We start from the raw sequence: 21,212 nt of genomic DNA on the forward strand, positions 1-21,212 counted from the left end.
CGGAAGGAGGGACCTGTAGGGGCGAGCGGCCCCATCGCTCTTTCCCAGGGACCCCTCCGACCGCCACCCCTCCCGGGCGTTCGGGACTGTTTTGTTTGCGCCCAGCATTTGGTTTTTCTTATTTCTGGGGCCCTTATTCTCTCTCCCCCGCGCCTTGCCTCCGACGAGCCCCTTTCCAGGCCTGATGTACCCCTGGCCTCCCCACCCCTTACCTCTTTGTCTCCAGGGAGGATACCTTCCTTCCGGCCTTCGGTGCATCTAGGACCTTATTACATGACATTGATTTTTCTTGTTCCCGGATGAGCATTCAGTCAAAAAACACATGCTAAGCACAGACTGCATGTAACGCACGCCACCTAGTATTCGTTCTGTTGACTGTCTTTAAAAGTTGTCTTGTCCTGGGCTCATGCGTGTGTGAGACCAGGTTCCCCGAGGGCCTTAAGCTTCAGGGCCCTGGCTTTTCTTCCCCGCCCTGGCGGAGCCCTGGCAATGCCCTCACTGCCCTGGCAATGCCCTCACCGCCCTGGCAATGCCCTCACGGGCTCCTATGTCTTGTAAGGTTTGCAGAAGTAAAATAGTTCAGGTATAATGGGCTAAGGCTACGGTGTCTCTTCACTCTGATCTCCCCGCCTATGTTTGGAGTAGACTTGAGCATCTTGTTGTTGTATCAGTGACAGTTTATTCCTCTGCAGTGCTTAATGTATAGCAGTTCCGATTCTGGCGAAGCCATGTATGAACACGGTGGGGTCCCGGGTGGTAGTGACTGCGAGGGCTTCCTGGAGGAAGTGGCACTAGACCTGAGTCTGCAAGATTTGCTCGACAGAGAGGAGAAAGCCACGGCAGGCAGAAAGGACCAAAGGGAGTGAAGTGGCAGAGCAAGGAGAATGGACAGCATGACGCGGAGCTGGCAGCCAATGCCAGATGCTGGGTGATGCTGGGGGGGCTGTGTGACTTGGTGAGACATTCAGATCCTATGGAGGCGGGGCCCTGTGGGTCCGAGTTTTGATTCTCTAAGATCTCTTTGGGGTGGCCTCTGAAACAGACAACCCTGACATCTCACTGGCTTATACCATAGTTAGTTTCTGGCGCTCACTGGGAGTGGCTTTCCTTGTGTTGAGTTGGGGACTCTGGCTCCTCCCATCTACAATGCCGTGGGCTTCTAAAACAGGCCCCCAGGAGGCGAAACTGGCTGTTGGAGAGGAGGGTGGAAAACATCTTAGCTGTTACATGGGTACAGTACACGAGCAGAGACACAATATATCTGTGTTCTTCACATTTCATGGGAGAGAGAAAATTAGGGGAAAAATGTCTGAAAAAGCTCCTTAGGCCTGGCTGGCATGGTTTGGTGGTTGAACATCGACCTATGAAGCAGGAGGTCACGGTTTGATTCCCAGTCAAGCACTTGCCTGGGTTTTGGGCTCGATCCCGGGTGTGGGGCGTGCAGGAGGCAGCCAGTCAATGATTCTCTCTCAAAATTGATGTTTCTGTCTCTCTCTCCCTCTCCCTTCCTCTCTGAAATCAATAAGAATATATTTTTTAAAAATAAAGAGGGAGAGAGAAGCCTGCTTTCCTAGGGTCTGCCCAGCTTTCAAAGCCCGCCTCTTGCCTGTGGAAGATTGGGAGTCCAAGGACCTTTTTGTTTTGTGGTGGGGTTTTTTTTGCCTTTTGTTTTGCTTTAAGTAACTTTCTATTGAAATAAAACATTGTTAGGGATTGAATGATATCTCCCCAAGTCTATAATGTGGAAGCCTACAAATCCAAATAACTGTGTTTGGAAATAGGGTCCCTAAGGAGGTAATTGAGGTTAAGTGAGGTCATGGAGGGGGAGGGTGGTGGAGGGCACTAACCCAACAGGACTGGTGTCCCTATAAGAAGAGGAATGAGTACAAAGAGTAAAGATCAAGTGAGGCCTGGCCAGAAGGCAGTCGTCTGCACAACAAGGAGAGAGGCTTCAAACCTACCCTGCCGGCACCTTGATTTTGGACTTCCAGCCGCCAAAACTGTGACAGTAAATTTATGTTGTTTAAGCCTGCCCCCCCCTCCCCCACGTCTGTGGGACTTTGTCATGGCAGCCTGGCAGGTTAATACAAACATTCATACTAGAACGAGCACAAATCGTTACGGGTGGCAACTCCTCGACATTTTCATAAGGCGAACATCCCGTGTGAACGGCGCCCCAGAAGAAACCGTGGAAAAGATAACTGGCACCATGCATTGCCGTCATAGATTAGTTTTGCCTACTCGGGCCCTCTCTACAACCAGAATCAATCCGTGCGGACTGTATCAGCTTCTTTCACGCAGAGCCACGTTGGGGTGTTCATCCATAGAACGACTGGGCACCCCGTTGTGTAAATGGACCACAGTCTGTGTTCTGGTGGACACGGGTAGTTGCCACACCTCTGGCGGGTTGGCACAGAGCGATAGTTAACAGACCAGACACACACCTTTCGGTCGGTAGGGGCCCCCAGCTCTTTCCAAGGTGCTGCTGAGTGTCTGGGGGCCTGTTGGTATAACAGTCTACATCTCGGCTCCAGCAAACACCAACTGTTCAGTGGCGTGGAGGAGGGCGCGGTGCCGGCAGGTCCTTCCTCACCAGGTCCCTGGGACCCGTCCCCACGCCGGTCACTGTTAACACCACTGAGAGTTTTAAGGACAAAAGATTAAAGATGAAAACCTTTTGCATGACTACATTTCTTGAGTTCTAGACCTTTGGCTGCATTTAGTGCGGCTCTCTGGGCGCTCAGGGAGTGAGAATAGAGTGTCCCAGAGCGGGGTGATTGAGGCCACATCAGAAAGTCGTGTTGGCCTTGGCTGGGCCGATCAAACGCCGGCTCCGGGCCGTTGCTCCCGGAAAAAACAGAAGGGACGGGAGGAACAGTCCCCCAAGAACAGGCCCTTCTCCTGCGCTGATCAAAGGCTTGGTCACCAGCAGAAAGGAGCGCACGGAGGACTTGAGGAGGAAGGGACAGCCAGAGACCTTGCTCTTTCTTCTAGGACAATGAACAGAATTAGTAACTCAGGTCCCCACCACGTTTCATAGTTAATAATAATAACATACAATCACTTGGTATGTGCTCGCCCCCAGAATTTTCTAAAGCAGGGTTGGGGGTGAGGATGTTGATGAGTAAACCAGAAAAATTTCTTTTCCTTCCATTTCCTTATAATTCCTGTCCTATAATTTCACGGCCAAGGGTGAACCTGAGTGGGGGCAGCTGAAAGGCTTAGAAAAGACAGACAAGAGAATGAAAGCTGGGTCTCCGTGGGACGCTGATCCCTGAGAGACAGCGCCAGCACCCAGAAGCCGTGTCTTTATTTGATAGCAGATGCCATGAGGCAAAGTAGGGGCGATGATCAAGATGTTTACAACATTCTCGTAGGTTTCTATCCTACTCAACTACATGCACCTGAACTCTATCAAGCTCACATCACTCAGGCATGTGGGGCCATGTGTTCGGACCATAGGTTCAAGCTTACAACTACAGCTGTTGGCTATAATTGTGCTGGGAGGGCTCTGCCCTCCAAGCTGGGACTTGCACGTGGCCATGAGAGGACTGTGCCCTCTCGTTAGTCCGAGGCTTGAACCAAGGGTCCTCAAACTTTTTAAACAGGGCCAGTTCACTGCCCCTCAGACCGTTGGAGGGTCTGACTATAGTTAAAAAAAAAAACTATTAACAAATTCCTATGCACACTGCACATATATTATTTTGAAGTAAAAAAAACCCAAAAGGAACAAATACAATATTTGTATTTGCATGTGGCCCGCGGGCCGTAGTTTGAGGACCCCTGCTTGAACCTGTCCGAACACTGTAGCCGCTCTACACACCTAGGACCCTTATTTTTTGACAAACTAAAAACCAAAGACATGTCCAAGCAGGGTTACAAAGTCACGATGAATTTTACATGTTTACTTTGCACAGAGTTAGGGCTTTCATTTAAAAGCAATGTAATGCTAGCCAGCTGGGCTAGTCATGAGATAATTGTAGAATTTTAAAAATTTAATATAGTGCATTCCAACTGGTGTGACCTGGTCACAAGACACGAGTTCAAAGCAGTTCCATGGATATCACGTTTTCCCGCGCTGCCAGGATGGCCCCGTGACTGATATTGAACCTCATTTGGGGATAACCTCTCAAGCCCGACTTTGGGTTCCTTTGAGAACGAGGAGCCGGCCCAAACGTCCTCCCAGCCTCCTGCGGTGGCACCAATCAAACGGGAAGGATTCCCTCTCTGGCTGTCGCTGTTAGGATGCCTCTCCCCATCCCGCCCTCGCACAGCTGATGCCCATTCACCCTCCACGTCCCAGGCCAGAGCTGTCCCTTCCGGGAGCTTCGCCAAGCCTGTCCCAGGGAGGGTGAGGGACTGCTCCTCCCGGCCCACCTGCATCCTCTTCCTCCAACTTCTTACCACAACGTGTGTCTGCCCCCGCCACCCCCTTCCCCGTCCTGTGCTCCAGGGGCAGCGTGAAGGGCCAGGACTCAGTCAGGCCTATATGCCCAGCTCCTAGCAGGGGCCTGGGGAAATGAATGGACGAACCTTCAAATAAATAAACGTGTAGGCGAATGGCATGCCACTGGGCTCTGCGCCTATCGGTTCTCCGTTTGGTGGGGGCTGGGTAATTTTGTTTGCACTGGTGGAACTTGGTAAATTTGCAAATCCGGGTCCGAGGCCAAAGTCCTGCTCACCTTTCCTGGGGAAGGGGGTGTGGGGGCATGGTTACCGCCCCTGAGCGTGATCAGAGGGGCCACAAGGTGGCGCCGAGTCCCTGTGCAGGACGGTCGCAACCCACCTTCTCCCTTGCAGGGCCCGGGGAGCCTACGCCAAGAGCCGCAGACTCACTGTGCAGAGGATTCTCAGTTGTTTCCTCTGGAACACCCAGGAGCTCACGCCGCAATTCCCAACCCAGCCCCTGCAGGCAAACACAGTTTGTAAAAGGTGTAAATTCAGTTAGAGGGAGACATGCATACAAGGGAATAACCAGAATGTTCCAAACATTTTTGTTGAATGTCATACTACGTGTTCATGAGTGTGAGTGTCTGGGGTGGGAGCGAGACAACAATAAAGAAACGACGGTCCTTGGTTTTACTGAGTCTTGTCAAGTCAGCCCCTTCGCACACAACCGAGTTATCTCCAGTGACCTGTCCTACAAGTCCCCACTGGACATGTGCCCTTGACCAGAATCGAACCTGGGACCTTTCAAAAAAATATGTCTTCAGCCACTTTCTCAGTCCCTCCAGGAGCCCAGGGCTCAGTCTGGCTGATGGAAGTTGCCGGCCACGGCCACCAGGTGTCGCTGCAGGCAAGCCAGGTGTAGGGCAGAGGCAGGAGGGAAGGAGAACAGAGGCCATGGAGTGACAGTCTGGGGGTGGGAGACTAGAGAGTGTCCATTAAATAGAGCAATTAGGAGGTGTTTCCATAGAGCAGCAGAAGCTGGGATTCTATGAAACAATTATAGGAATCAAGGTATTTACTCGTATCCTAGCAACGGCATCTTCTCAACAGGCCTAAGTACTCTAGACCCGAGACCAAATGACACAGGAACCCGGTGTTCTAGAATGTCCGCAGGGGCGCGTCAGCCAGTTCCCACCTGGGGGTACTCAGGAGAGCAGTAAAAGGTCCCCCCTTTTCTCTACGTTTCCAGGGAGTGGATGGCAGGCGTTCACTATGGTAACAAAACTCAAATGCTTTGCGGGGTCACCTCCTGGAATTCAGAGTTAACGAGGGAACAGGATGAGAGCAGGCTCCCAGCAGGGAAAACGAGCTGCAAATTGTCCTTCGCAGCCTTTTAAATCAAACATCACGGAATGTTCTTAAGACTTCACTGTGGGGTGACAAGCTTTCCCAAGACACTGGCGATGCCTTCTTTCCCTCCCGTGGATCCTCCTGCATTGGTGGTGGCTGATTGGACCGAAGGTCACGTTCAGCAGCCGTTAATGACGCCCAGTAAAGCGGGAGAGGGTGCTCGACCTCCAAGTACAGGCCCAGGAGATGCAAGGACTGGAAAGGTTGGCCTCTTCCAACAAGGCCCCACGGTGAGAAGGAGAGTTAATAACATGCAAACCTCGGGGTGGGTCTGAGCTCCACCCTGGCGAGTCTTCGTGGGTGGTGGAGTCAGGGAGGGTGGATGACATAACATAATAAAAATCTTCTTACGGTAATTTTCATGGAGTAAGAGTTTCCAAGTATTCATCGCCGGTCAACAACATTTGATCAATCTTGTCTCATCCATACATTACTCTGAGGTGTCATTTACATACAGGTAATGCACCTGCAAGTGCCTTTTGACGAATGTAGACAGATGGAGACATTCTTGTACATGACCACGATCAGATACTTACCATCCTGGTCACGTCCCAAAGTTCCCCTGTGTCCCTCCCAGGCAGGGGTCCATCCGCCTGGTCCCCGAGCCCAGAGCCTGAGGCAGACCCTCCGGGGACACGGGGTCCTCCCAGGGGTGCTTGAGCCACAGGCTCCGCTGGCTCCTGTTCCCAGGACATTCTGAGGGCGCCTTCTCCCCTCGGAGAGCTGCGGACCTTTGAGGGGTGATGCTCCCCTTTCCTTGGTAAACAGTCAGCCCAGCTTCGTCTCCCAGCAGGCCTTGAGGGTAGCTGTGGGAGCCAGCTCTCCAACCAGCCACCCCTAAAGCCAGTCTTTGATTTTACAGATTTTAAAAAATATGTACTTTTATTGATTTCAGAAAGGTAGGGAGAGAGAGACAGAAACATCAATGATGAGAGAGAATCACTGGTCAGCTGCCTCCTGCATGCCCCTCACTGGGAATCGAACCCTGGCCTCCTGGTTCATAAGTTGATGTTCAAGCCCTGAGCCACGCCGGCCGGGCTGATGTTCCAGACTTTTCTGCTCTCGTGGTTGGCTCCTCTGATCCGTGTTTCTCTGGCTCCGAAATGCCTGCAGGCTCATCTCAGGGGCAGGAGCGGCACAGTCACCGTTTGCCACCTCGATGTGGCTTTCCCCCCAAAGGCATCAAATCGATCGCATCTCAGGGACTCACGTGGCTCCTGCGTGGACCTGGAGGCCGGCTCACACTACCGAGTCTGGGTTGTGGAATCAAACCCTCACTTCCATTTATATGTTCCTGTGATTGACCCCGAAATCCGAGGCATCTTGACCAGCATTTCCGCTTCGATCAGGAGGGGGACTTGTGAGCCGTGTGACTAAAGCGCAGAGGAGATCTAATAACAGAGCCCTCACGCCAGCTTCCTTATTCCCGGGCTCTGCGCCTATTTTTAAAACATGACGCCTGGTGGCGCATAATTACATCCGTGCATGTGCCGGCGGTTTAGACAGGTCTGCTGTTCTAATTCCAGTATCTGGTTCGCGTAATGGGCATTTCTATTCATATACAATAGAGCATCCAAGTATTTACAAAAATCCAACGTGGTATCAAAGGCAGCTTGTAATTACTGCCGAGGGCAGCTCCAGCAATGCCACGGCCCTCCCCCCTCACCTTCCCCCACCCCCGATCTGGGGCCCGACACTGGGGAGCCCAGAGCTCTCGCGGGGCTTGAAGCCAGACAGACCCACGTTCAAGTCCCGCCGGGTCGCTCACTAGGTGGGGTGCAGCTCACGGCTGGGACCCTCCTGGTTCTTAATCTCCTCAGAGGCAGGAAACATGTCTGGATCCCAGAGGGTTGGCCGAGGTCTGGTCCTTAAGCTGGAGCGTGGCTGTGAGGGTATTTGTAACAGGGCAGCTGTCACCCCAACACTGATGATACACACGCTTCTCTATGTGTTTATATCCCCTGACATCTGCATCTACTCCAAGTGCAAGCTCTTGGGGTTTGCAAGGGAGCACAAGCATTGCGCTCCTCGCCAGCCCTGCCCCCCGAGAGCTCTCTGTGACTCGCGATGGGGAACCAGGGGCCACGCACTGCCCTGCCTGCCCACGGGCTGGGTGTGCTCTGAACAGCTGGAGGGAGGGGAGGGGCGTGCCCAGGACCACAGCTGGGGGGCGCGGGGGGTGGAGGGGGAGGTGAGGGCAACTCCAGCGGGCACCCCGCTCTTCAAGAGGATAGGGGGTGGCGGCCTTAGAAGCAAGAAGTGGTCGGCGAGCCTCTGAGCCCCCCAACCTTTCTGTCTAAGGGCAGTGGAGTCAGACTGAGGCCAGGCCCTGCTCAGCCCTGCGAGGGGCCTCGTCTGACAAATCAGCCCCAGACACGGGCTCTGTGAGGAGGAGACGAGAAGGGGATACAGAAAGCCATGCGCCATCATCCTGTTACCTATGGTTGTCAAGGTTACCAGAGCCTCGTTTCTTAGTAACCACTCCTCCCAAAATAGCCCCATCGGTGCCAGCCAGCGAGCGGCACCCTGTGTCATGAGCATCTTTTCCAGCGTTTTGAGGGGAGCAGACAAGGAGACCCCTCTCCGGGGAATCAGGTGACAGGTGACCCACCACCCTTTCTCACCTCGCCCTTCCCGGAGCTGGGAGGAGTTATAGGCCCCATTTTCCAGGCGAGAAAGCAGCCCGGAGGCTCGGGGACCTGCCTGAAGCCAGACGAAGCACAGGGGTCAGAACTGGGGCCCAGGCCTGGCCGGGCAGTCTCCCGGGGAAGGCATCTCTCGGGGAATAGGGGGCATCGCAGGAGGAGAGGCCCCCTCGAGGGAGGGGGAGGGGGTGTTCCTTGCACACACAGAGCCTACCCGTAGCCAGCTGAGTGCAAGGGGGCGGGTCCTGTTCTGAGAGGTCCCCCTCTATCTACCGACAGCATCTTGGGGGCCCCTTGGGCGGCACTGGGCCTCTGCTGCGTGGTGAGCCCTGCTCAGGCGTGCAGACATCCAGCTGGATGTGGGCAGGACAGGGACTCACAGATGCCCTCTCCCTGGGGGAGGAGGGGGTATGGCTGAGAGGAGCCGAGACAGTGGACAACCCCTCCGTGACTGCAGCCCCAGATCCCCCCGAAGGCTTCCTGATGGAACCACCCCAGCGGCCAGGCCACGCGTGCTCAGAGCTCGGGAGGGCTCGAGGCTGCCCTGGCTCGTTTTCTTAGCTCCTCCTGATTTTTGGTTTTTTGCTTGATTCCCAAGCATGCGTCAGTTAAGGAAGCAGTTCTGTGATTAAAGGACTTAGAAATGTAGAGGACAAGGTACTTGGGTCTGAATGGCATCATTAGAGACCCGGGAGAAAAAGCAGTGGTAGGAGAATCACATACAGATCTTGTGTCTCACCCTCCTGCAGACGCAAGCTCGCTCAGAGGGTGCAGAGACTGGCTACTTTGTGCGTTTGGGTAAGAAGCCAGCGCAGCCCGGCCGGCGTGGCTCAGGGGTTGAGCATTGAACTGTGAACCAGGAGGTCACAGTTCGATTCCCAGTCGGAGCACATGCCTGGGTTGCGGGCTCGATCCCCAGTGGGGGGCATGCAGGGGGCCAGTGATCAGTGATTTGCTCCCATCACTGAGGTTTCTATCTCCCCTCTCCCGTCCTCTCTGAAATCAATAAAAAAATGTTTAAAAAATAAAAGAGAAACCAACGCGTGTCTCTCTCCGTAGAGTGTCCAAGATCCTCCGCAGTGCAGGTCTGAACTCGGTCTGGCTCCACGTTGCGGGAGGGCGGGAACCTTCTCTCGTTGGAGGAAGCGTGTGATGCCCCCGAAAGCCACCAGGATTTGCTCTGAGGACCCAGCGTGGTGGGGACCCCACACCTGCTAAGATGCTGGGCACCCTTCTGTTCTTAGCAGTGAGTCATCAAATAGATTTTAAGATGTGTTTTTGTTGATGGAGAACTGGAGGCTTTAGGATGTGGGAGGCACTGGGCAGAGTCTGGCGCGAGCCCACGGAGGCCTGTGGGGTGGACGCGGCTCCCAGGCCCACTTCCTGCCCACGGACCCACAGTGAGCATCAGCCCATATTCGCTGGGTTCAGCGATGTCCTAGGCTCCTCTCGGGCCTCTCCTCTCTGGTTTCAGGCGCCTCTTGGACACAGGAGCAAGCAGTTTCCTTCAGAGGCCACACATCGTCGGCACAGTCAGAGCCAGGGCGAACTTGAGCTGGGCCAGCTTCGAATTCGCTAGGCTCTGTGCCAAGTGGACGTGTGTGTGTGTGTGTGTGTGTGTGTGTGTGTGTGTGTGTGTGTACGGTGCTGGCGTGGGGCCAGGAGGCAGTGGGGAAAGGTGGGGGAGCCCTGGGCTGGAGCCAGGAAGACCTGAGGTCCAGCCTTGGCTTGGTCACTTCCTAGTGACCTGAACTTGGGCAAGTGCGTTGGCCTCTGAGCCTTGTTTTCCTCTCCCGCAGGACAGAGTTGGTCACAGGGCCTTCTCCGGGGTGTTGTGGGCCACGCAGGAGGCGCGGAGAGTGGAAGCACTTGTCAGTGGGGACACACTGCGTTGGAAGGATGTCAGTCAACAGAGATTTATTGAGCACCTACTGTGTGCCAGGCACTAGGAATGTAACAGTGGAAGACACCGGAACTGAGAGCCTGTGGGGAGAAGGGAGTCACGGATGAGGTTATTAGGAAGGCTCCTGTCTGGGGTCTGGGTCCACGCCCACCTGGCTGGGGCCTCCTCCTTCTGGGAGAGGGGCTGGGCGCAGAGTGCCAGAACGCCTGCCCTGATCCCTGGCACCTCCTCATATGCCAGCTCAGCCCGCAGCTATGCGCTCGCTCTGCACATCTCCTGTTTTGGTGTCCTCCCGGCAGCCACGCCTGGTCTCCCTGAGTCAGAGAGCCACTCCTTCACCCCTGGTCCCGCTCACAGCGGGGAGAGTTCTGGCGGGAACGGGCAAGTTCCCAGGAACACAGGCGCCTCTACTTCCTGCGCACAGAGCTTGCAGGTGCCCTGGACCGGGCTGGGCCTGCCGCTCTCCCCGGCTCCGGGCAGCTTTGCTGGGCACTGGCCGGGGGAGGGGGGGACCCACACACTTCTACCCTCTTGATGGTACTGAGGGTTGTGTAGCCTGAAAAATGCATGGGGTGGGTTAGGGGGTGTGAGGCAGCCAGATTAGGTGGGAACATCACCCAGATTTGGCAGAAGGTAGAAGAGGGGACATCAGCTTGTCACCTTGACCGTCTGCATAAGTGGATCTTTATTTGGGCAGAAGGCTTCACGGAGCAGGAAGTTGAACCTGTTGCCTGGAGAGCTCCTCAAAGGCCTTCGGGGATTGTTCTAATACTCCCTCCTCTTTACCAATAATGAAGAGACAGCAACCAATGGAATTTTAAAGAGAGAAACAGAAAGGCTGGGAACTGGTGGGCCCCCCGCCTTAGTGAGCCCCGTCGTCCTTGGACGTTCAGGTGGTTTACCTCTGAAGACCTGTTTTTATATTTTTTAAAAATATATATTTTTTTATTTATTTCAGAGTGAAAAGGAGAGGGAGAAAGAGAAACATCAAAAATGAGAGAGAATAATTGATTGGCTGCCTCCTGCACGCCCCCCACTGGGGACCAAGCCCACAGCCCAGGCATGTGCCCTTGACTGGGATCGAACCTAGGACCCTTCAGTCTGCAGGCCGACGCTCTATCCACTGAGCCACACCAGTTAGGGCTGTTTTTAGATTTTGAGGGAGAGGCTGTTCATCACCCTTTTTCTTTTTGGTAATAGAAGCCCCCGAGTTCCAGGCAGGCCCGTCATCAGCCACTGCAGACCGCACTGCCTGCCTCCCTTGCAGCTAACTGTCCATATGACTAACGTTTGACCAGGGGGTTGGAGAGGAGAGTGGTGCATGCAATTTCCAAATTACTTTTTAGGTTGCTCGCCCTGCTCGCTCTGTCCACCTTCCCTGGGCTGGGATGTGGACGTGGTTTTGAGCAGCCAGTGCCCGCCATGCAGCGAGCAATGACAGCCGGCAGTGGTTCTCAACCTCTGGCCCTTTCAATGCAGTTCCTCATGTTGTAACCCAACCATAAAATTATTTTCATTGCTACTTCATAACTGTCATGTTGCTACTGTTATGAATCGTCATGTAAATATCTGATATGCAGGATGGTCTTAGGCGACCCCTGTGAAAGGGTCTTTCGACTGCCAAAGGGGTTGCGACCCACAGGTTGAGAACCGCTGGCCTAGGGGATGGCAAAGCAATCAGACAGAAGAAACTCGAGTCCCGAAAGGACCTCACCGAGCCGAGACCCCCGTGGGCCTTGGCCCACTGCCCGCATTCAGACTGTTATGCGAAAGAGAAACACGTTTCTGTTTCAAGTCATTGCCTTTGGGAGCCTCTGCGATAGCAACCTAGCCGAGCCCCTAAGTAACCCATAGTCAGCCACAGAAGGGATGGCTGGGGGTCTGATTGTCGGGAACGTGGTTCTATGCTGGGCACCATTTAGACTTACTTATTGCTACCCCTGCTATTACACAGGTCGCTAAGACTTCCTAAGATAGTATGGTAGGTGTAGTCTACCCAGCTCGCTTAAAATTCTTTTTGAATTCTTTTTCATTTTAAAACCAAGTATATGCCAGGTAGCACTTTTGACACGCCGGAGTGCGTATTTGTAGGAGGCAGTGAAAGCCATGCCAGCCGGTGGGCTTCCTTTACGCCATGACTTCCAGGAAAATGAGAGCCAGGCGTGCCTAGTGCTCTCTGTCATCAGCCCGCTGCCAGAGGCTCCTTTTTATTGTTTCTTCCCTCGGTACGTGTCATTTTCTGTTTGTTAAAGGACTGATTGCATCTGCGGCCACACGGCCAAGCGTTAGTCCGTAGAGAGTGGATGGAAGTGACGCGTGCCATTTCCAGATCCCACCTTTTACTAGGAAATCGCGTGTCTCTCCCACACCTTGCCGGGGGCTGGAACCCGGAGGCGATGATATGAGTGCATTTTGATTGTGGTAGGAAGACGGCACCCTAGGGGATGACGAAGCAAGAAGCCAGGAGGACCTGGGGTGCTGGGCAGGTGCTGTTCCCTGATCTGGGTGGTGGTCACACAGGTGTGTGTGCAGATAAAAGGTAACTGCGCCACCCTCTTAGGATTCTGTACCTTATTATATCTAAGTGATAGGACAGTAAGGAAAAGAAGGTGGGTGGAGCCTGGGTCCCTGAATGACCATGTGGAGTGGAATTCACGCTGGGCTGTTCCAAAAGAGAAGAACTGCTGGATGGCTGGTGCTATTGTATCTGGGAGCTTCCGTTCTGGCTATTTAGCTTGTGCCTTCACAAATCTGTTTCTTAAGTGTAGGCATGTTTACTTCCTGTTTCCACTATTTGCACAGAGCTTGGTGAATAGAAGGCGCTCCGTGTCTGTTTGTTGAGTGCATGGTTTTGTATATGGCTTTTATCCGCATGCGAGGACATCCGGCGTTAATAAGGAAAGAGCCGCCACATGCAGAGGGAGGGGATCCCCTCCCCTACCCCCTACCCCTCCCTCCTCCCCACTTCCCCGTGTGAAGCCTGAGTGTTCCTGCAGCTTCACAGCCGCCTACCTCCCAGGCACCTCCCATCTGAGGGCCAGAGGGCCAGCTGCAGCCAGCGTGCTCTCAGCTTCTGTAAATGATAAGGCTTCCCGAGACAGGAAGTGCCCCCTGCCCGCTGCTGGGTGTGGAGGTGGGTGCTACTTCCCCGTGACTCACCATCACCCTGTGCTCCACAGCTGCCCGGCTCTGGGCGGGGGGTGCAGGTTGGTGCAGGTCCTGGCAGAGCTGCAGGAAGGGAGCGCTAGGTCACGGGCTAGGCTGTGAAGGAGGAGCAGGCAGGGCAGAAGGCCAGTGACAGCTTGCTGTGCCCTAGGGGCTCCTCTCTGGTTCATTAGCAAACACTCATTTCTTCTTTAAAATATATTTTTGTTGATTTCAGAGAGGAAGGGAGAGGGAGAGAGAGAGAAACATCAATGATGAGAGAATCATCAATCGGCTGCCTCCTGCACACCCTCCACTGGGGATCGAGCCCACAACCCAGGCCTGTGCCCTGACCGGAAATCAAACCGTGACCTCCTGGCTCATAGGTCAGCGCTCAACCACTGAGCCATGCCAGCCGGACACAGACTCATTTCTTTGATCCTGTGTGGGGGTGGGGGCCAGAAGGGTACACACGGTCCCTGCCCTCAAGGAGCTCACAGCCCAGCTGGCAAGACATGCCCCTAAACAAATGCCATGATAAAGACCATACCAATCCCACTATTTCACTCACATCTACTAGATGTCCGGCACCTTCTATACATTATTTACTTTTACAAAAATCTCACAGATAGGTACTGTTTATAGAAGAGAAAACAGAAACTTGAAAAGCCAAAGCAAGGTCAGAGCCGGAGGCCTGACGAGGAAGCTGAGGCTGATCTGATCTCTCTAGTGTATGTCCCCCTGCAGCCGGGGCCCCCTGGCTGGAGATGGGTGCCAGGGGTGTAACAGGGCCCTCTTCACGGTCCTGGGGGCAGGCTGTGGTCTGCGAGGGCTCCCAGAGGCCTGAACTGGGCCTTAAACATTGAGGGTAACCCACCAAGCAGACGACGTATGGGTCATTCTGGACAGCACATGCAGAGGCCAGAGGAGAGGCGCCATGGCTCATCTTTGCTGGTGTCACCAGGGCCCCGGGTGAGCAAGGGGAGCGGCAGGGGTGGGAGATGAGGCCAGAAAGCTGAGCAACTGCCCTTTGGGGTGAGCCCCTGAGGGCGGAGGGTCAGTCACCTGTCAATGGGATGACATCACTGCCCGTGTGTGTGGGAGGAGGGGGGAATGTTCATTCATTCATTCATCCATTCATTCACTGTTTTCTCATTGAACAAGACCAGGGCTCTCTGTGGGGCCTGGTTGTGGCCTGTGGGTGGGAGCACCCTTCCTGGAGGGCCCCCCAGGCTGCATGGACCCTGCCTGGCCCCTCACGGTCATCCCCCTGGGCTACCACAGATGAGTCCTGAACACCCCCATGTCCTAAGAACGGAACACTCACTTCCTTCTTTAGGAAAACAGTTCTGTGGAAACATACATTGAGAAAATGGGGAACGCTTGCAGGGTAGCTTCGTAAAGTCTCCGCGAAGTGAAGAGCTGTGTTTCACTTTGTGTGTCAGTTTCCCGGGGTGCCGGGACAAAGCGCCACCATCCGGGTTGTTGGAAACCACAGAGAATGACCCGCACACAGTTCTGAGGGGGGAAGCCGAGGCCCAGGGGTCAGCAGGCCTCCCTCCCTTCCCCTCCCCCAGCCCCTGTGCGGCCGGCAGGGCAGCACGTGAATGCCTGGCTCGCGGCTGTCACCTTCCATCTGCAGCGGCTACCCTGGTCCCTGCCTCCTGGCCGTGGCCTTGGCGTCTTCCTCTTCTTATAAGGACACCAGCGAGCCCGCAGCACGGACCCACCTCCTGCAGCCTGACCTCATCTCAGCTGCTGACATCTGCACTGCCTGTTTCTAAATAAGGCCACGGGCTGAGGTCCTGGGGTTCGCACTTCAACAGACACTTTGTGGGGACACAATTCAGCCCTTGACACTTTGTTTAGCCCAGCATTTCCGCAGAACTTTTTTCCTTTTGAAAATGCCGACGGGAGAGGTAACCGTGGAGGAGGCTCCTGGTGCAGCCCGGATGCTGGTCCCCTGAGGCCCTGGGAGGAAAGGGAAGGTCCAGAGGACAGCGACCCCGGAGCCAGGGTTCCAGGCCTGCACTAGGGGAGGGGGGCTCCCCACATTCCCAGGAGCCTGGTGCGTGCTGTCCTGGGCCCCCACCAAGGCCGCCCACCGGCTGAGCCACCCCAGAGTGTGGATGGAGCGGATTTGGGGTCCAGGCTGGGCGCAGCATCCCGTGTCCCAGCTCCCGTTACGCCCGGGCCGCACCCCCAGGCTCCGGGCTGGAGGTGGCAGGGTTCTCACACCTGCTGAGCTGGCTGGTGGAAAGCACCAGAACAGACCACAGGTCTTCCTCCCGCGCTTCCCCCACCCCTGGGCTTGCAACGCCTCGCACCGCTCCGTGGCTCCCGGGAGAAGAGAGGGAGCATTTGGAGTTGTCTCTGTGGTAGAAAGACACGGATTCAAGTTCAAGGTTTGCCACCAACTGCATGCGACCTGCAGGGAGCTCCTTCGCTTCATCTGCATTTGTGAAGAGGCGAGGATAACAGCGCAGGCTGCTCCCTCCGCCCCTGTGCGAGGCCAGGCCCCGGGGCAGGGGTGCAGATGCGGCACTGAGCCCCTCCTCTCCCTCCTCCCTCCTTCGTTCCAGGGACAGGAAGTGGTGACTCTGAGCGTCCCTTGACGTGCCATCCTCACAGCCCCACGGTCTCCCCGGCCTCCGGGGCTGTGCCAGGCGCTGCTGAGGGGGATGCTAATGACGAGCCCTCCCCCTCGGAAGGACTAACCATTGTGACCCCGCAGGGCCGTCCAGTTACAAGTCTGCTGGACCACCAGCTCCACAGCGCACACGGTCAGACAGCCCCAGGTTCAAGAATGAACCTCAGAGACCAACGGCCAGCAGCCTTCAGCCCCCCGAGTCCCCGGGCCACAGGCTGCGGCTGTGGTTCTGAGTTTCCGATTCTCTGACCTTTTCGTGTGCAAAAGGTCAGTGAGGGGAGACATGGCCGCGGGTGGACAATGGGATGTGGTCCCTGGTCCCTCCAGCCCCAGGTCGGAGGCTGCCTGTCCAGGTCTCAGCCTCGCCTGCTCTCCTGGGGCCTGGCCGTGGGCTGTTTTGAGCCTGTGGCCGGTGGGGAGGGTTTGGCACCTGTGGCCTGAGGACTGTCCCAGGGAAACCCCAGGCCACGTAGGGAAGGCTCCTCTCAGCCTCTGTCCTGCTTGCAGAGACCTGGGTGCCTCGCTGCGGTCGTTTAAAAGTCCCCTCACCCAGGAGAGTGCTCCACAGGCAAATGCAGTGATTTTTGCCCAAGGCAGACACGCGCCTGCTCCGTTAAAACCACCACAATCAAGGGCTATTTGTCAAGCTGCTTATTTGGTGAGACAAGCTGCCAAGATCACAAAGGGAACATTCGCCACAATGGCTCTGAGTGGCCAATCTTACCCCCACTCTGAGTCCTCCCTAGCTTAACCCCTCCCGCCCCCCAGCTCTGCCCACTGGACCTCGCCTGGGGCATTTCCCGAGCTGCTGGGGGCAGGGGGCAGGGGGTGACAGTTTTACTGAAGAGCAAGCATCTCTGTCCTAGGAATCCTCTCTTCCCTGGCGCCGGTATTATTTAACTCTCGCTTTACAAATCAGCCTTTCACATGTTTACACGCTCTTCTCCCAAGGGGACTGGCACAGCTCGAGGGCGGGGCCATTTCCTACGAGGCTTATCGTGTGTGATTTTCACGTGTGGTTTTAGGGTGCGTGTACACGTGTGTGCACATGTGCGCGCGCATGGGTATGTCACATGTGCACTATCACGGGGATGGAAGAGTTAAGGAGCCAACCCCAGAGTCAGCAGCAGACAGTTGTAAGCCCAGCTGCTCCTCGGGGTTGGAGGGGGTGGTGATAACAGGACACAGTCAGCAGTTATCACTAAGGGACTCTGTCACCGGGGAGCTGTTAGAGAGCCAGTCCAGAGGACATTTTCTTCTCACCCCCAAATTCAAGATCCTGGTGCTGGCTGCCCGGAGAAATAGAGGCGCCCGTGTGCCTGGGGGGGAGTTGTCCCTTCAGACACTCATTCAAGGGCCACGGGGAAGGAGGAAACCCGGCCGTGGAAGGCAGATGCAGCCCCGCCGGCCTGGCCCAGTGGGTGAGCATCGACCTATGACCCAGGAGGTCACAGTTCAATTCCCAGTCAGGGCACAGGCCCGGGTTACAGGCTTGATCCCCAGGGTGGGGCCTGCAGGAGGCAGCCAATCAATGATTTGCTCTCATCATTGATGTTCCTATCTCTCTTTCCCCCTCTCCCTTCCTCTCTAAAAGCAATAAAAATATATATTTAAAGAAAAAAGACAGATGCAGACAAAGATACTGACACCTCTTCCCGCCATGATTCCACGGGGCATGGGATGTTGGGGGTTGGGGGGGAGGTCGCCTGAGATTAATGAGGCCTGCAGTTAATCCAGAGAAGAGTGGAGAGCGAGAGGAATGGGGAGTGACAGATCCCAGTGACGGTGGGGAGGGAGCAGCTGCGAGCGGTGAGCATGGTTCTGCATGCTGCCCTGATGACTCAGCAAGCTCTGTGCCTTCCATGGGGTTGTGGGGTTCAGAACGAGTCACCCCAAGATGTGTCTCTGCGGCATGTGGATTGTGTTGAGCTAAAGGCAACCAAGGCCCTGTGGGCCCAAGAGAAGCGTCTGCCCCACTTAACTACTTAGAAGAATTTGAGTTGGGGGCCCTGCCCATGAGGGATCATGAAAGATAACCTTTCTGACCAATCTACTGGGCAGAGGAACTCCGATTTACCGCACATCCGCTCGTCTTATCATCCCACGGGCCAGGAAGACTCCAGCAATCTCCACCGACTGCCTGCTGAGCTGAAATGAACCTGTGGCCAAGCCTGCTCCTCAAGTTCTCAGCGTCTGGAAGAACATTTCCGACTCGGAGGGTTCAAAGGCATCTTGTCCAAGGAGCAGGCGGCAGTGTTGACCTGGGCTCCCGCCTCTGAGTGCGCAGGTGTGATTGCCGACAGAGGCCCGATGAGCTGGGAAACCTGGTCGGTGATGGCCCCAGAGCTGCACACACGCAGCCCAACTCTGGGAGCGACATTTCCCTTTGCTCCTCAGGGTCAGGAGAACCTTCTGTGGGCGGCAGGGACTGTTCCCCGGCAGTTCTTAATCTCCGTCGGCATCCTGTGCAAAGCCAAAGAAGGGCCACGTTACCTTCGTTTATGGAGCTCTGTTTATGGTGTTATCCCGGGAGCTCTGCAATCCATCAACTTCATACCCAGGGGTGCAGGCACGGCGGGAAGCTGTGGTCTGCGGGGACACAGCTGTGTCTGAAAGGTGCCGAGTTGGTCGCACGCAGGAGGCTGCCGGGCCGTCACGGTGCCGAGCTGTGCGGCACCATTTGGGTTTTCAGGATTTTCACTTCCATCGTCTCCTCTGCAGCCCGGCACAGCCTCACATGGAGCTTCTGTTCGGCCGTGTCCAGGTGAGAGACCTGCCTACCGGGGCGGAGTGGCTAAATGACTCGCACCAAAGAGGGGGAGGAAGGGGTGTGGAAGCGCACATTTCCCAGAGGCCACCCTTTGTGTTCCTGCATCGGGAGGTGGTGGAGGGAATGGCGACATGAGCCTTAGAAGGACAGCCATCCTGTGGGATTAGGGTCCAGCCAAACTCATAATTCACTGTAAATTGGTGACATCTGCAAAGACACTCCTTGGAAAGAGGCCACGGGTATTGGGTCTTGGACCCTTGGCAAGTGAAGAGGCAACAGAGACCCGAGGAGGCAAAAGGACTTGTCCAAGGTCCTACCGCCCGTCCACGCAGAGGCGGGGCTCAAAGCCTAGTTCTCTGACCAAGAGCCCACCCACCGGGGACGACATGGGCCTCCTGGCCTCGGGCATGGCATGACCTCTCCCAGGAAGCAGAAAACGAAACGGCCTCTTCTTCCTTTCATGCTGCACCTCTCCCTGCTTCCCGCATGTCCTGCGCTCTCCATCACCGAGGCCAACAAGCCCAGACTCACCCCTGCGTGGAGGGCGACAGTGGATGGGAGACCTGCGTGAGACCTGCGTGATCGGCGGTTCTTCCCAGGGCCCTTCTGTACGATGTGAATCCTATTGGATTGCATAACCACACAGGGAGACCCTCCCCACCCCGGGGGGCTCCGCTGTGCAGCCCATGGGGTGACGAAGGCAGGGGACGCTCCCCAGGGCACTGCCACCACCGGCGTCTGATGGCTGGGTGCTGATTCGGAGGAAGGCGCCGAGCTCATGACATCATAATTATTTGCTTCTCTCGCACGGAAACATCCCACAAATGACAGTAATTATCAAGTCCTGCCTGGCAAGACATTTTCTTCAAAACATGAGAAGATGTTCCTGAATGTTCTCTCGTTAGTCCCATCCCTCTTCCCTCCCTCTCTCCATCCCACCTCCCACTCTGCTCCCTCCCGTTCAGCCCACACGTGCAACTTCCCACTTCCCGCTTCCCGTTTCCCACAGTCTGCCCTTTCTCTCCTCATTTGACCCCCTAACACCCCCAGGAGCAGACGCGGAGCTGGGGGCACCAAGAGACAAGCACTTGTCAAACGCTTCCCAGATGGAGACGCTGAGGAGTTTCAGTGGAGTGTTAGTGTCGGCTGAGCTGACTCCATGGCCCTTAGCTGAATTCCACGGGACATAAGGAGGTGGTGGCTGTCCCCAGGCCTCAGGTTCCCTCTCCTCTGTGCCGAGCTGGGGACCGGACGTCCTCTGTGGCCCCTCAGCTCCGTGAAGAACACAGGACTTGGACAGACGCGCCCATTTTTAACTGGGCTGTTTCCTCACGGTTGAGTTCTAAGAGCTCTTTGTGTATTTTCGATAACGGTCCTTTATCAGGTGTGGCTTTTGCAAGTATTTCTCCCGTCTGTGACTTGTCCTCGAAGTCTCCTACATCGTCCTTCACAGAGCAGAAGTCTTCAATACAGACCAGCTGACCCATCTTTCTTTCATGGATCGTGTGCCTCTGGTGTTATATCTAAACAGTCACTGCCATACCCAAGGTCACCTCGGTTTTCTCCTCTGTTGTCCTCTAGGAGTTTTGTTGTTTTGCACTTTGCATTTAGGGCTGTGATCCATTTCGAGTTAGTTTTGTGAAGGGTGTAAAGACTGCGTCTATCTCTCTTTTTCTCACATGCAGATGTCCAGTTGTTCCAGCATCGTGTATTGGAAGTCTATCTTTGCTTTGTTGGATTGCCTTGTTCCCTTGCCTAGGATCGGCTGACTATATTTCTGTGTGTATTTACCATTGATCTATTTGTCTATTTTCACCACTACCACCGTCGCTTATGGTGAGTCTTAACGTCAAGTGGTGCCAGTCCTCTGACTTCGTCCTCCTCCTTCAATGTTGAGCTGGCTATTCCGGCTGTTTCGTCCTCCGTGTAAACTTTAGAATCAGCTGTCAATACCCACAAATTATTTGCTGGGATTTTTATTGGGATTGCATTGAATTTAAGGATCAAGTCGGGAAGAACTGGCATCTTGACAAAGCAAGTCTTCCTATCCATGAACATGGAATATCTCTTCAGCTTCCTTCTTCTTTGATTTCTTTCGCCAGAATTTGTTGTTTTCCTCATATAGATCTTGTAGAAATTTTGTCAGCTTTATACCTCCGTATTTCATTTGGGGGGCGGGGGAGGAGGGGTTCCTGTAATAGTAGTGGAATGGTGCATGTCTGAGTGCGTCAAAGGGAGACTCTTCTGGGTGGGCCTGGCCTAATCGGGTGAGCCTGAGGCCTCAGGCCTTCACTGGGACCC

The 21,212-nt window shown here is 55.1% G+C and overlaps 1 protein-coding gene across 1 annotated transcript in view; it reads right to left on the reverse strand.

The window, feature by feature from the left end:
- PDIA6 (protein disulfide isomerase family A member 6) overlaps nucleotides 1-19,299 on the reverse strand; it is a 35,573-nt gene extending 16,274 nt beyond the window's left edge. The window contains exons 1-4 of the mRNA XM_015564942.1: nucleotides 19,229-19,299; nucleotides 18,819-18,918; nucleotides 13,507-13,575; nucleotides 8,424-8,502 (exon numbers count right to left, since the gene is read on the reverse strand). Of these exons, the coding sequence (XP_015420428.1) occupies nucleotides 8,424-8,502; nucleotides 13,507-13,575; nucleotides 18,819-18,918; nucleotides 19,229-19,299 (319 nt within the window). The remainder of the gene's footprint in view (nucleotides 1-8,423; nucleotides 8,503-13,506; nucleotides 13,576-18,818; nucleotides 18,919-19,228) is intronic.
- Between the last annotated feature and the right edge of the window lie 1,913 nt (nucleotides 19,300-21,212).

Source organism: Myotis davidii, unplaced genomic scaffold (assembly GCF_000327345.1).
Source record: "Myotis davidii unplaced genomic scaffold, ASM32734v1 scaffold61, whole genome shotgun sequence".
NCBI lineage: Eukaryota > Metazoa > Chordata > Mammalia > Chiroptera > Vespertilionidae > Myotis > Myotis davidii.